This window comes from Ciona intestinalis, chromosome 1, assembly GCF_000224145.3.
Source record: "Ciona intestinalis chromosome 1, KH, whole genome shotgun sequence".
Classification (NCBI taxonomy): Eukaryota; Metazoa; Chordata; class Ascidiacea; order Phlebobranchia; family Cionidae; genus Ciona; species Ciona intestinalis.
The window spans coordinates 7,321,867-7,337,670 of NC_020166.2; the positions used below are offsets into that span (position 1 = coordinate 7,321,867).

Sequence of the window (15,804 nt, forward strand, 5' to 3'; positions counted from 1 at the left end):
TGTTAACATGTACAACAGACAGGCCGGCGCATATTTCAAATTACGCACAGGTAATTATCTCAAGACCTTGGCTAATTTTACAAAGTATACTGGTGTAAAAAAACAACAGCAGATTTATTCTAAAAATGAAACATGTTTGTAAAACTGTATAAGATTTTTTTAGTCAATATAGCCATTTTACAGCAACCACTTAACAGTTTATTTGATTAATCGGTATGAGCAACGGTTCCAAACAACAATTACGGTGAATTATGTTTGCTTTTAAAACTCTCTCGTGTCTGCTATGAAGCACCCTTTCGTTTATCTTACGTCATCGGTTTCCCTTGCCCCAAGGCATGTGCGTCATAGACGACGCGATCTACGTCACTGTGACGACATATTTTCTAAATGACGACACTGCAATTTATGAAAACTGGTATTTTAAAACACAGTTACAATAAGACCGCTACTCTGATCAAAACAGAATTTAGAAGAACGCGTGTATTCTTAGGCTGACGTCTACTGTTCAAGCAACAATACTTCGTGATAATGACGTCATCGAAGTCAGTGGTTTTGTGACGTAACCACATCCGCACAATAGGCTTCGGACCACTACACATAGGTGTGGCGCGAACTATTTAGTGATAAGGGGAAATTATACATTCATACAAAACATGCGATAATATTCGGACGAAAAAACATATTCAGTAAAAGATGTAGTTCCACATACTGCCGGACATGTTAAAATAAAACTTCGGTCATCCTGCCCAAAGTTAGTAGAAGTTAATCCTGCCCAATGGCTACCGGTAAAGAAATTTCGCATGGTTATGACGTGCAATTATGACGTCATTATCGAAGTGGATTTTCTTTCGGCAGCTGCATATAGTTGAATCGATCGCTGGTAGCTACAGCGGCTGGTATTGAATAAACGACAAAAGCATGCGAGTCGATGAAGGGATTATATTTCCATAAAATCACCCAAAAATAATCTTAAGAGAAATTTGGTCACAAACTGGTGACACTCCGTACACAGAAACGCGACTCAGCGCCACTAAATCTCCCAAATTAATCCACAAGTTTCACTTCTGTTGCCTTTCGGAAACACACAATACACTGCAGTACATAACTTCGCCCACCGACGATCTGCCGTTCACCTAATCAGTCATATCGAAGTAATCAATCACATTCGACTTATCGGTTGAGGAACTGCCAGCGGCAGGTGTTACACGCTGGTGAGGTGGGGCATATTTTTTTACAGATGGTTTAACCTCTGGCCGAGATACTGAAGGTCGTACGGCGTCTTGAGAAGTCACCTGCGGGAATCTGGGTCTATTATTCCGGCCGTCAGACGCAGGAGTCAACCGATGTAACGAAGATCGAGGGACTTCGTAACGAGTAGAAGACGGCTTAAATGTCGAAGCAGTAGCGCCGCCAGTGGATGGTTTACGGTTGAAAATCCCAGGACGTCCGGTCGCTTCAGAGGATTTGGCCGAACGAAGAGAAACCAGCTTAACCGAGCTAAGAACTCGCCTAAATGAATATTAAACGTCTTTAAATCCACATTGAGCGAAAAAAAGCAGAACGCTGACGCACAAATTTATGATGAAACATATAAAGGAAACAGTAGTATACACTTTACCGTCAGTACGCACCGCAACTAAAATACAAAAAATGACCACTTACCCTTTTGGTTGTACTGACTTTGCACTCGCGTACGTTTTTTCTGTCGTCACTTGTTCCATTATGAAGTCACTAAGTAGGGGCGTCGGCTGTTTGCTGACGTTTTTTGTTGCTGTAGCAACCACGTTACGGTTAGGTTCTTCGTCCAAGCTTTCACTTTTACACTGGAATGCCTCAGCTAACTCGTGCACAGCCTGCAACGAAATTTGTTTTACAGATAACTGAATCAAGTTGTAAAAGTGGGGTGTTGTAAATGAAGAAGAGAAAAGTTTTACTGAAAAGTTGTTGGCGCCCAAAACCGTTTTTTATGGCTGTACAACTGCAGCGATCCTTCAGGGGTAGTAAAGATCTGCCCAACGGATCAAATATATACAACCTTTACATTTGTGGTTGCAAGTAGGATTAAATAGTTGTTTTCAAAACACGCCGAAAAATCAAGTCTGTCTGCCGTTTGTGAAGATGGAATAAATAAATGCGAGCAAGTGCAAGTTGCACTGTGCAACTTGTAATATTATAAAATGTATCATACCCATGGGAGCATTGTGTGTAAATGGGTAATGGACTAATGGTTATATGTGCACTAAGTAGTTATAGGCACCAACTTGTACGAAAAGTTAAAATTAAAAACCATACCAAACCTAAGCGATATAAACACCTGTCTCTTATCTCTCTTCATAGAAGGAAACGGATGCGATTGTTTTGTTGTATCCAACCAACTTACTGATTCAACCAGGTTTATCAAGTCTTTTTCCACAGTTCGTATAAAAGCAAGGTCAGTTCTGTATCAGTTCGATTGTAAGTTTTTTTGTTTTTTTTCCTTTCAAGTGGTGTTAATAAAACTAAAATTGACGACGTTTTAGAGTAATTAGCGTTGAACTGTAAATTTGATGTCAAACTTTAGATCAGCAAAGTTCTAAACCAGAAAACTAGTACTCTTAAACCTCATACATATTGTATAGTTACAGCCTCTGTATACTTACAGACCAAACATTTATTGTGTGAATATTTACAGTAGAACAAATATGAAATCTATGGACATAAATGAAAAAAATGGTGTTTTAGAAGATCACCGAACCAAAATATTGTTACATGTTGGAAATTATACGTACTTAGCCATGTTCATAAGGAAATCTGAATATTGTTGCTTTAATTTCGAACCATACTCAGCATCTGATATCCGAAGGGCTTCAGCAAATCGTTTGTTTCTTGCAGCGATACTGCATTCCTCATCGCATTGTAAACCCCTGGATGGTCAAACAATGTTGAATGAGTGTAACTTATTTATCTGCAAATGGTAAGGCAACAACAGTCATTATAACATGGGTGTTTTATTTCACACTTTGTACCCACTTTTGAGTTATCTGTGAAACTTTTTGGTCAATTACGTTACATCTTTCAATTAAATTGCCACAAGGCCCTCAAAAAGTCACTAATTTCAAACTGAAAATTTTTACCAGTGTATGCTGCAGCAGACAGAGTGTTAGAAAATTATTTTTAAGTTATCCATGCAGCCTGCTAGAGTGATCAAAGCATTTTTTACTTGTTTTATGTTCAATTTTTAACTTGGGAACTGAAAAACCCAGGTGAGTTTTTGTTAATAACACTTTTTTTTATAAAATGATACTTGAATTTAGTGATTTCTTAAGAAACTGTGGCCTAATAATAAATATATGATCAAATAAATTTGAAAACTGGCATGACAAGTCACATCTGCCACCACTTACTTGTAGTACTGTGGGGTAAATTAAATGGGATATTGTTACTGTGAGGTAAGATAGGATAATACCTAAACCTCATGTTTTCTCTTTTGTTTCTAACAATTAACAACCCTCTCTTAGAGTTCCTGGCAGGGCTACAGTTATAACATATTGCACTCTTAACAGAATGACCTGACATTTGCATGTAAGAAAAAAATCCTAGGACACATGGCACATCCTGGCCTAAATCCTAGGACACATGGTGTGCTAGCTGTGGAACTGGCCCATAAAATAAATCAATCTCATTCAACAAACCTGGTCTGTAGCATTTTATCAATGTTAATTGCGTCGTTAGATTTGGTAGCAAAAGCTGCCGAACTCATGCTCTGATAAACAGCGCCACCCGCTGAGCATTCCACCTGCTCTTCACGTCTGCCACATTCACATTTCACGGTTACCTAGCAACCAGTGGTCAACACCGTTACACATAATTACATCATGCAGCAAATAAGACAGTTTTAATATTGGAAAAGTAACACTCTTTTTTTTGCTACACTTATCCCATTATTAGTAATAGTTACATCCCTTTAAAAAAATATTTTTTAAATCTGAATTAACTTTTTTTTGTTTTTTATTCTCAAAATAATTTTTAATACATGTAGTCTTACCGTGGCTTGGCATAGAGTATTAGGGCATGGGCCACCATAATGACAAGGGTTGGCACATGGGTGTATGCATTCAACACGCATTATACTACAAGGTTGTTTGCATGGTTCACCATCTTCACAGCATGCACCTCTGTTATGAAGAATTTTTATTTTAGAAAAGTTATAAAATTTTGCTAAAAAAATACAAAATAGTTGTTAAAAAATATAAAAATATAAAATAGTTGTTGACAAAAATATAAAAAAAAGCATAAAATATTTGTTGAAAAATGTAAAATGTTTAAAAAATATATAAAATACTTGTTGACAAAAATATAAAAAAAAACATGAAAAATTTGTTGAAAAAATATAAAAAAAAACATGAAAAATTTGTTGAAAAAATATAAAATGTTTATTGTAATGGGAGTTGTTCAAAAAGAAAATACTATGCATGGTGTATATATACAACATGATTGCTGTAATATGAACCAATAAGCAAATAAAGGATACATGAAGATAATTATAAAGGTTGCTTAAAACAATTTGTTGGCTATTTCTTTAATTTTTAATGTAAACAATATGAATATTTAGTTCATTAAAATCAATAAGACTCACTTGTGACAAGGCCGCTGACACTTATGTCCGCAGGCGAGCATCTTCGAGCACGGAGCACCGCATGATACATTGGTGATATGGCACATAATGTTACCACGTACAGTACGACCACAGTTGCAAGTTTTCTTCACTAGTTCAACACAAGGAGGACAATTCTCTTCCGTATGGCACGAGTGCCGAACTAAAAAAATATATATTAGTGACAAGATTGTTTGAGGTTTGTACATACAAACAAATGATAATTTTGAATTCAAATTTATAAAAAAAATACTTTATTATATTGCTCATTCTCAGTCTGAGAGCAGTATTTAGTGAAAAAATTTTCAGGAAATTTAGTCATTTTAGTGTACTAGCAAATGTATCACATTGCAAATTAAAGTTATTCTGAAAAAAATTGTATTAAAATATAAATCAAGTTTAACCAAGCAAAAACCAGTCAACAGCAAAAAACAAGTCATTAAATATGAATCAGGTTAAACCTGGCAAAACACATTTCTTACTTGGATGTGTGCATGGGTGCATCCTTGTGCATTCATTATTACACTCTGGTGGTTTCATTCCACATGGAATTGGGGGGAAAATAACTTTATCGTTGCAGTAACACCTCAGCTCATCAAAGCTTACATTATAACAAGTATGGCACGCACCACGGTGACAAGTCTCGTCACAACGATGGTTGCCGCATGTAAGCTTGCGTCCACATATTTGCATACACGCATGCTCAGTGTCCTGGAAAATATTATATGTATAAATACCGTTGTTGCCAGTAATATAGTAGGGTGGGGGAAGATGTGACACCTTTTTATTTCATTTTTTTGTCTCATTTGGTAGTAAACAAAAAACATTCAAAGAACTATAAAACTGTATCCTGACAACTTAAATAGATCTTTGTTAATTGTTTAAAACACGATAACGGTATATTTGGATATTATTTGCTAAAGGTGTCCCATCTTCCCCCACCCTACTAGTACTATACATACTTTTTTGTACACCAGCATTTCTGGTATTGTTATATAGTTTGTTGTTATTATTACACATAGTAAAAAAATAAAGTTATTTAATGTCTGTTACAGTTTTCTATATATGCCACAGAACTTTTAGAATTCATAGTTCTTTTAGAATTCAAAAGAATTCAAAATTAAAGTAATACTGGGCTACTGGCTAACTCTGGCCCAAATCCGAAGACCCCTAATATACACCATTGTAGAATGAATTGCCCCATACAATTTAGCTTGATAAAGTATTTAATGTTTCACTGTTACATAACAGGTATGGTTCAATATATGGGATACAAACAATCCTGACCCAAATCCTAGGACATATAGCGTGCCACACTGCGGAACCTCACCCGTATAGAATAGAGTGGTCTAATATGATGGTATAAAAAATAATCACTCACAAAGTAACATACTTGGTAACTGGTAAGCAGGCACTGGGTGTTTAAAATAGAATATCCGTGTTAAAATGATTGTCGTTTTCCGGCCACGCGAGAATAAAGTAAGTTACATTCACTCATTTATTTATCATATGTAACTCGGGGTCCTTACCAAACAACACATCTGACCACATTTATGTTTTCCACATTTTCGCTTCTTATTACATCTCCTGTCACAAATATAAGTTTCCATCTTCACAAACTCACTGCATGGAACTTCCTTCTCTGACTTGCCACACCTGTCAATCAAACAAGAGTCTAAAACTGTCAATCAAACGTCAAGATATAGTTTCAAATAGTTGCTTTAAAATAAAGAGTTAATTAATATAATCCCTCATTCAGGCCTCACACACTATTTACAGAGCTGGAAAAACTTGTTTTGCTGCTTTAGATAGTTTAACATCAGTATTTAAGTAATTATTACCCATCAAACTTGTATATAATATACGTAAATAAAAATTGATGGTTTAAACATTTCATACAGATATGTATGAAAGGTGCAAACTAAATAAAGTTAAGTTTTTGGCACAATATTCAATTCCACATTACTTTATCATTGATTATCACATTACCTGCACTTAATGGTGCTCTCCCCGTCCACACATGGTAAACAGGGTCCATGATGACACGGCAGTTTACACAAGTGAATCTCCTCACCCCCACATGATGTAGGTTTGTTGCATATCTGTAGCGAATATCAGGATTTTAAAAGAAAGTCTGATTTAAAAAATATATCAAGATATTTTAAAATTAATAATCAAAATTAAAATGTAGACATTTTCATTATAATAATAAAGATGTGAAAATTTTTACTCATTTTTTATATACAGTAGGGTGGAGGAAGACGAGACTCATTGAGCACATAATATCGAAATATCCTGATGGTGTTTTAAACGATTAACAACGGTCTATAGGAGTCTTGAGGACATGGTTAATGGAAAAGTGTCCCATCTCCCCCCACCCTACTATACCTTAGCAGAGTGCTACACGTTAAGTAATCAAACAAAATTAAGTAGCACCATTGGCATCATTTGTGTTACATTCTAATAAACCCATTATACCTTGCCACACGTAGGGACAGGATCCGTACATATTTTCCTCCTAATCTCCGTCCCATCTTCCCCCTTCATATCGGACAACTTGGTCTGTGTACAAGGACAAACTTTAAGTAGTGATGGGAGTAGTGGGCATGGTTTACAAGCACCAGGATGACACAAATCTTCACATTTGTGGTTGCCGCATAGCAGAGTTCTGTGAAAAAAAATGTTGTTTGTTACCATGAAGCAATCGTAGACCACAAAACAAATTAAATTACATGACTGATATTTAAACAACATAACAGTAGCAAAACACTTTTCTCCAAATTAGACAGATATTTAAACCATTAAAAGTAAGAAAAAATAAACAAAAATGTATCTGAAAGAGAGAGATTTTAATTTTTATATTCAAAAATTATTCTTAAGTCAAAACTGTTCTTAAGTAAATTATGTAAAATTTTATAACCAAAATTTTTTTTTAAGTAACAAATTTTTTTTTTAAGTAACAAATTTTTTTTTTAAGTAACAAATTTTTTAAGGCTAAATTATAAAATTTTATAACCAAAATTTTTTTTTGAGTGAACACTTTTCTAAAACAAATTCTGACACAATATCTCGTACATACTTGCCACACACATTCGCACACGAGTAACAACCTTCATCTTTATCAAGTGGTTGCTTGTTATGTTCATTTGAACCACAGTTAACTTCCCTTACACTTCCACCACAGTAACAACCTGGTGGGAAAGTTTGTTATTTTATTGCGAAAAAAAATTATTTAAAAAAACAGACAAAATAAATGTAAAAATTTAAACCATAGGCTATTACAAGATTTTAATGAAAAAGAAAAAAAAGTTTAAAACTTGGAGTTTAGAATCTAATTAACATAAATTACTAGGTAACCAGATGCCAGAAAAATATAGACATATATTTTTTAATTTCTAAAGCATAGATACACAAACTGAGTTTCATGGAAAATTACCAACATGTTTGGAAAACCCATGTCTAAGTGTAGAATTACATAAAGGTAACTAAGGTTATACCGAATATTATTAAATCAACCAAAAATGAATCACCAAACTGTTAATTTTTTGGAAAATTGCTAATTTGTTACCAAATTATTACTATTAAATATTAATTTATGTCTAATGCTTTGGTCAACATTATTTACAAGTCTTTTCACAAATCTTTCAAAAAAATTATAAAACTTCCTTTTAGAGAATTTTCTCTCTGCTTACTTTGTTTAACTATGACATCACAGTCCTCGCATTTTCCCGCGTGACAAACTTTTTCACAAAAATGACGACCACATTTCTTCTTCTTTCCACACTTCTCCGAACACATAAAATTCTTCTGTTGGCTGCACCTGACACGCGAGGTTACGCGACCGCATCTGCATCTCTTCATTATAGTGGCCGGACACTGGGGACAGGGACCAGGGTGACACAAGCTGAAGAAAATGGGGGAATTTTAGAAAAATGTTAATTTGGTTTTAGAATTTTAATTGTGTTTTTAATTTTCATCTATTCTTGCATGGGTGAAGTCTTTGTACGAAAGTCTAGAGGATCAAATGTGGGGCAGAGATGGTCCAAGATTCCTTGCATTTTTATATGGTATGATTTTTATTATTGTCACAGAGGGGGGTGCAACATTTTATCCTATTAACTCAAAAGTGGTTTGTATAAAAACATCATACAATAACGATCATTTTGTTACTTCTGCAAACAGACATGGTATAAATAATATTTTAGCGGCACATTTGGTATACACACGTAGTATATTTCCAAAGTTTGGGTCTGCCAAACGACAAAACTTCATTAGGGAATGTACTTATGTAACGCAACAGTATCACGCAGCAGAGGGTGGAAAAAAGGCGAGATAAACGTGAAAAGGCAGACGAAAACGTTGGAAATATACTATGTTTTTATATCGAATGAGCCGCTAAAATATTACTCAGTAACCATCATACTCACATATTGCACGGGTGCTTACAGTCGGGATTATTCTTTCTCGCTTTTCCGCACAACTCGCCACACGAGTGCGGCATTTCACCTTTTCGATATTCCGGCTCTTTCTGTTTACCACAAAAGCAATAATATGACGCAGGTATCTTGGGTGTCACGTTTTGACAACCAGGGCATCTCCAACCAGATTCTAAATACAAAAACATCAATGGTTTAATACAGGCGTGTGCAACTTGCAAAGCCAGCTGAATATTTTTCACTGAATGTATTTAATGTGACAAGACAATAAAATAACATGGGTGTTTTCTTCAGAAATTTATGCCTCCAAACTCCATATTTCTACAAGGGAATAATAATTCTCTTAATATCATAAGATCAAAGACAAAAATAAACTATTGCTGGTGCATACAAGCCAATGTTAAATAAACTTAGGCCCGCGGGTTAATCCAATAGTTTATACTTGGCTCCAGTAATAAAGGTTAACACATTCTGATCCTTTATAATTACGTTTATAACTCTCTTTCATATTTTTTCATAATTATTTTTCATAATTTTTATAATCGTAAGTATTTCAGTTTCCCTCCTTCGGGTAGGAAGATTTAAACCAGAGATGTTACATTACCATGATATCAAAGCTCCAAAAATATCAATTTATTAATAAGGCTGAATAAGAGCAGCCCTGGGATCTGGTTTGTCGACACTGTTTAATAAACCGTCTGCAATATTGCTGGCGAATTTTTAATAACTGTTGGTAAATGGTAGCCAACGCAGTTTTTGTAAGTCTTAATTGTTGCTTTAGTAACACAAAAATTTGGGGTAATACGTCAACTATTGCCTAAATCCCAGGTCTTTCACGGGAACCTTACCAAAAGAGAGTTAAACATAAAATAAAAGAATGTGGTTTTACATTGTTTAAATTATTTCAATGCAAAACATGTGATTTCAATATTATCACAATTCACTAATTAATAGCATACAACATCATTCAAACTCAAAAAAGTGGACAAAACATTTATGGGAATAGTATTACAACCTTATACATCATCTTGACAGTGATAAATGAACAAAAAATAAAGGTAATAATTTTATACGTAACTTTGAAAGTAAACCACCTGCAATACCCTTACTTCTAAAGATCTAATTACCAATACTGTTTCCACAGCATATTTTTTTCAAACAAAATATAAAAACTTGATTCCACCAAATTCCCTACTACCAACCTTCGATTCTGGCTGCAGGAGATCTTGCCCATTTCTTAATACATCCCATGTGAAAAACATTGTAGCACGTCCCACAGCTCCATACTGCCTGCGGTGGTCGCACATGATCGCAACACACCATACATTCATAAGTGCCGGACGTTAATTGCTCATGCAGAACCGCTGTAATATTAAGCAGTTATGTGCAAACAATGATAATTTTTTTAAAATATTAGTGCTGACAATAATTTGGAAAGCATTAAAAAAATGTGCAGCTAGTTACTAGTTTGCAACCTTACTTAGTTTTTATATAAATATTACAATTAATTTATAGTTTTCATTTGCACAGCCAAATTCCAAGCTTTCTTAAACAGTTTTCAAAGAAATTAAATTATATACTTAAATCTAGGCATTATCCTATTTTTTTTAATACACTAATACAAGAAAAAGAATAAAACTTAAAAAGAAAGATTTTAATGTAAAAAAAATAACACATATTTATCAATAAATGAAATATTTTACTTTAAATATTTGACTTACAAGCTTGGTCTCTTTTATCAACTTTCATAACTTCAGATTTTTTACTTTCTGTTAAAAAAATTTAAATTAAAAAATCAACAAATAAAGTGAAATGTCACAATGCATTTGTGATGTCATATTGCTAGTTTGTTAGAACATGTTAAATTAAATTTAGTTCCATCTTGAAATTTGTGCAAACACACCCCTTTATATAAAAGTGTGTATTTATATATATATATATATATATATACCTTTGGAAGAAATTCTTTTTGTTGCCTTTTCCTAAATAAAAAAGAAGAAATCACCAAAAAGTTTCTAACAATCATAATTTAATATCTATATTTAATATTTTCCATTCAATAAGAGTAAGAAGTTAGGGAAAAACCATATTACTTTAATATCACATACATATACCAGCATACCCCTCTTATTAGGGCAAGATTCTGTGGCGATTAAAAGCAAAAGTTTTATTTTATGAGTACTACAGTTACAATTACATGAAAAATAATGTTTGCAAATATATACACTCTGATTGGTAGCAATGAAAACATACGTATTTCCCTGTTTAAGAAGCCAATTAAGCATCTCAATCAATTAGGCAACTTTGGAGATTAAATTGACATTCAAAAATGTCATGCTTGTCTTTATCAGTTATAACCAATATTATATGTCAGAAACAAATACCTCAGACAACTTGTTTTCATGCTTTGCTCTTGCCTCAGACTTTTTATTGCTCGAGTCTAAATAATGAAAGCAGGTTCACAAAAAGTACAATAACCTTGCAGTTTGAGTTATATGACTTATAAATAGAACAATACAAACAGATTGGGAAGTTAAACATTAATGAATACAACTCATTTGAAGGGTAAAAGAGGCGTGAAAGGAAATACTTGCATTTCCCTTAACTACATTAAACCATCCTTATTTTGTAATGTAGTTAGACTGGATACATTTATGTTTATTCATGTGTGTTTTATTCATAAGCATCCATTAGCAACATTACCTTAATCCTTTATGGTTTAGTTATTACATACAATTTCTTATGGGCCAAATCTGGCCTATATCCAAATTACTCGACAAGGACTTTACTTACATAGAAAAGAATGCCAGAAACTTTAGATACACATACAAATATTTCACCTTTTTTTTGTCGGTTTGGATTTTCAACTCCATTAACTTTCTGGTGGCTAAATCGTATTGGTTGCTTAGAAGACTGCAACAATACAAAATGTAAATGGTAGCAAACAATACAAGATCATTAATTATTTTCATTTTGCGACTTTTATGGTTCTAATAAAATATTTTTATAATGGAAATAGAATCACACCACAACTGAAATTAATAAAATAAATAGGTATATAGTGCAAATAAACTAACATGTGATCTTTTCTCTTTGTTGTTTTTCGATGATGAATGTTCGTCAGCGAATTGCATATTGACTTCTCCACTTGCGCCAGCTTCCTTTACGTTGCGTTGACGACTAAAACGACGCGATTTTCTGCAACGGAAACATCCATAAACAAGTTACAATGCCAATAGGGGAAAGAATCAAGACATAAGCTTTGTATCTTATTTCTGGTTAGAAATTTAAATAGACCTTTCTTATTTTCAATGAATTTCAGAGTAAACGTCCAATTAAAAACTTGAGTTATTTAAATGGATGTTTCCATAAAGACTAATCCAGCAATTCATTTTGCCATAAACATAATTAGTTAATTACCTACATTTAAAAACCTTAAGATTTGCATAATTAAAACTATTCTAAAACGTTTACCCACTTCATTAACAATATACTAATAAGAAATATAGTAGGGAAGATGTGACACCTTTTCTTTCAATTTTTTCGTCCCATTTGGTAGCAAACAAAAAAAATTCGAAGAATCATAGAAACGTATCTTCACGGCTCCCATACAATGACAATGTTGTTATTTGTTTAAAAAACGATCAGGATATTTAAATATTATGTGCCAAAGGTGTCCCGTCTTCCCCCCACCCTACTATATTAAACTGTAAAAGAAATCGTTACCAAGCAAAACTGTTAATTTAGGCGATTCAAAGGTATTCTTGCGTAAAACTTATTTCAAAATTTTGACTAACCCAGCTGCTGAAGCATTATCCATTAATGTTGTTCTTTGGAATGAATTAGTTTCTGGATAACCTACAGTTGCATCTTCCGTGTAGTAGTTTGGTTCAAATCCATGCGGCATGTTAACCATTGGGAAAGTGCTACTTCCTCCTATGGCACAAATACAATTGTTAATATCTTGAACTTTAGTGTCTGTTAGAAGTTTAACTTGATAATATTGAAACATAAATGACACTTTTGTCTGCTAGGTGTAGCGACCATGCTTATTTTCTTCCAATTAAATGTGAACCTTTTTTTAACTGTAAGCGAGTTTGTTGTTTTGTAGCAATATCTTTTTTTCCATTTCCAATCAAAGAGACAAATAATAGTATTATTATATCAATATTATTATAAACACCAGGTTTATTAAATTTGTTACATTCTAGAACAAAAATAAATGAGCATCACGCTATACTAGGCTTATTTAGTGTAAATACTTAAATTAATAAGTATTTTTAATGTTTACAATAAAAACATTATGTGTCATAGGAATAACGCAATAAATTCAATAATCAGCATGTCTTGTCTATTCAATTGACACCAAAAAACATATTTAGGCACGCTTAAAGGTTTAGCGCCTATCTAGGATTATGATAAATAAATGCCCCCTCCCATTTTTTTTCGAAACCCACTGAAACAGTTTCTGAATAGCGTGAGACATGCAAAATAAAAAGATATGAAAAATATGAGATGAAAATAAATAAATTTTTGTTGTGTGCTTACCAGTCATACCATAATGGGGACCAAAATACGTTGGTGGATTGGTGAAACCAGCAGGTGATCCATAATACAAGTTATGCTGATGGTAATTCCCATCATAGTTAACTTCATGAGGGATGTAACCTGAATACAGAGATAACATTGATTGGCTGAATGTAGTTCACTCAGCTGAGAATAGATTTGTACAACTATTACAAGTGTGGCACTTTATTATTTAAATAAACTTAAACTTCTGATATTTTTCAAATAAAAAATTGTAATTTTAATAAAACACATAAAGTTCTCCATGTTGGTTCAAACATTATCGCTATAATTGTTTTACAGCGACACCCACACCACGACACAACATTTAGATAAATTGAAATCAAAGGAAGTGGGAGGAAGTTAATCTCCATTAATGACCATAGCAAGATATATGCCACAATAACTCTAAACTACAAAAAAACATGGATACAAAACCAATATGTATCGAAACACTACAGCCTAAAAGTACCAACTTAGAACTTATACTGCCAAAATGAACCAAAAAATAAGAGTTGTTGGTTATATTTTAATAGTTTGCAAAATACTTTAAAATCTATTAATTGCAATGAACACCAACCTGAATGAGGTCCACCATAAAACTCAGCTACTGGTACATCTTGGTGGTATTGCTCACTTTGGGATCCATGATGATGATGGGAATATCTTCTACTTAGATTATCCTGAAGAGAAAACAAAATTAAAATTGAAAGTAATGATTTTTGGGTGTGACCAATTGCATAAAAGAGTTGGTATTTCCAGGTGTTTGGGTAATGGGCTAATCTGGACAAGAACATCATTCACAAAGTATAAAAAAGTAATGATTTGCGATGTTATGAAGTAGACTACTTCAAGGCTTCTATTACGTTGCAATACAATTCTCATTTGTAGATTTCGCAACATAATTTCTAGAATTGGTCATGCCCATCCCATCGGAAAGTAATTCGATTGTGGGTGTTAAAATGCCCATGCCATGTAGTCGAAATATAGCAGTGCCATCTTTGTAGGTTATCTCCAACTTTGGTCCAAATCATACTAATAGAATCAAATGCCAACTGGGTAAAGCTTAAAAATATTGACACATGTTTCATTTGCAGGAGAAGATAAAGATACAGTAGTGCCATCTATTGATCGTTTTCCAGTTTGGTATGAATTTTACCAATACAAATTTAATGCCAACCTTCTAGTTCAAAGCTTTAAAACAAAAAATAATGACACATACTTGATTTGCAGAATCATGGTTTCTCCCGTCAGGTGGGCCAGGAAATCCTCCATATACAGTTTTACCAAAGCTCATGACATTAAAGAACAAACAGACACAAACTTCTTTAACAGAACACTGCAAAATATCTTCACATTTAATAACAATCAAGATTGTTAAGTTTTACTTTTGCAGCAAGATATTTTTTATCAGAAATTTGTTTAGGATTCTCAGTTAAAAATACGTTTGGCATAGTTTTGTGTCAAATTTTTTACTTTTTTATTGAGATTGATTACCATTACCAGTGACTTGTCTGCGAATTTGCTGGTTTTTGTCCGAATCAGCAAAATCTTGCAGATAATTGGGAAAAACCAAAAGTTTACTCCCGTAAGCCATTCTTCTATTATAGGATAGCTACTGTTCAAATAATAAACTGAAATTTAGGCGCATATTCACCACTTTGGTCCATGTTAAGTTTTAAACTTTATCACATACAGGTTAAATAGCCCTCTGTGAGTCGTCGCAACAACGCCGGCGCGACGCCTACGACTGTTTGTATTGTATCAATACACAATCCTTGAGACCGAACTATACATATATAATATAGGTATATAGCTATATCCAGATTCCAGACGCTGCGCCATATGGTAAACACAGTCAATGAAATAAATGATTAAAGTACGAGGATGTGGGTTGTATTTATACTTAATACTCAAGATTATACAAACATATCATTACGTAGTGAACTATTTGTACGGCAGGAAATTAAACATTACATATTACCGAAACGTTGTGCAATTTTCCAGTTCACCAAAACATGTTTACAAGATTTTTGTGTGATCATAAGCCGTGAAATAGTTTATACTATGTTTATGTGGGATTTAATTGGGGACTATATTTTTTAAATACCAATATGCATAGATATTTACAATTAAACCACTATATTATTAGTTTAAACCCAAATTGAA

The 15,804-nt window shown here is 33.4% G+C and overlaps 1 protein-coding gene across 3 annotated transcripts; it reads right to left on the reverse strand.

The window, feature by feature from the left end:
* Nucleotides 1-402: 402 nt before the first annotated feature.
* On the reverse strand, nt 403-15,638 carry nf-x-like (transcription factor protein). Of its 3 annotated transcripts, XM_026837475.1 has the most exons (25): nt 15,620-15,638; nt 14,858-14,974; nt 14,216-14,318; nt 13,618-13,737; nt 12,867-13,005; nt 12,147-12,267; nt 11,910-11,982; nt 11,454-11,509; nt 11,021-11,051; nt 10,791-10,838; nt 10,272-10,433; nt 9,061-9,241; nt 8,326-8,537; nt 7,713-7,824; nt 7,112-7,301; nt 6,623-6,735; nt 6,163-6,289; nt 5,116-5,344; nt 4,616-4,796; nt 4,025-4,154; nt 3,672-3,814; nt 2,769-2,903; nt 2,315-2,438; nt 1,663-1,853; nt 677-1,509 (listed from the first exon to the last, which is right to left on the reverse strand). In XM_026837475.1, the coding sequence occupies exons 2-25, from the start codon at nt 14,930-14,932 to the stop codon at nt 1,134-1,136; spliced, it is 3,372 nt and encodes a 1,123-aa protein (XP_026693276.1). In that variant the 5' UTR covers nt 14,933-14,974; nt 15,620-15,638; the 3' UTR covers nt 677-1,133.
* Between the last annotated feature and the right edge of the window lie 166 nt (nt 15,639-15,804).

What these genes read in the sequence shown, in the direction of transcription:
- nf-x-like (XM_026837475.1), bottom strand. Translation starts at nt 14,932, where the DNA reads ATGAGCTTTGGTAAAACTGTATATGGAGGATTTCCTGGCCCACCTGAC. An exon ending in GATAATGCTTCAGCAGCTGG is followed by an intron (nt 12,268 to 12,866) that starts GTTAGTCAAAAT and finishes TTTCCGTTGCAG; the next exon opens with AAAATCGCGTCGTTTTAGTC. An exon ending in TGTCAGCGGCCTTGTCACAA is followed by an intron (nt 4,155 to 4,615) that starts GTGAGTCTTATT and finishes TCTTCATAACAG; the next exon opens with AGGTGCATGCTGTGAAGATG.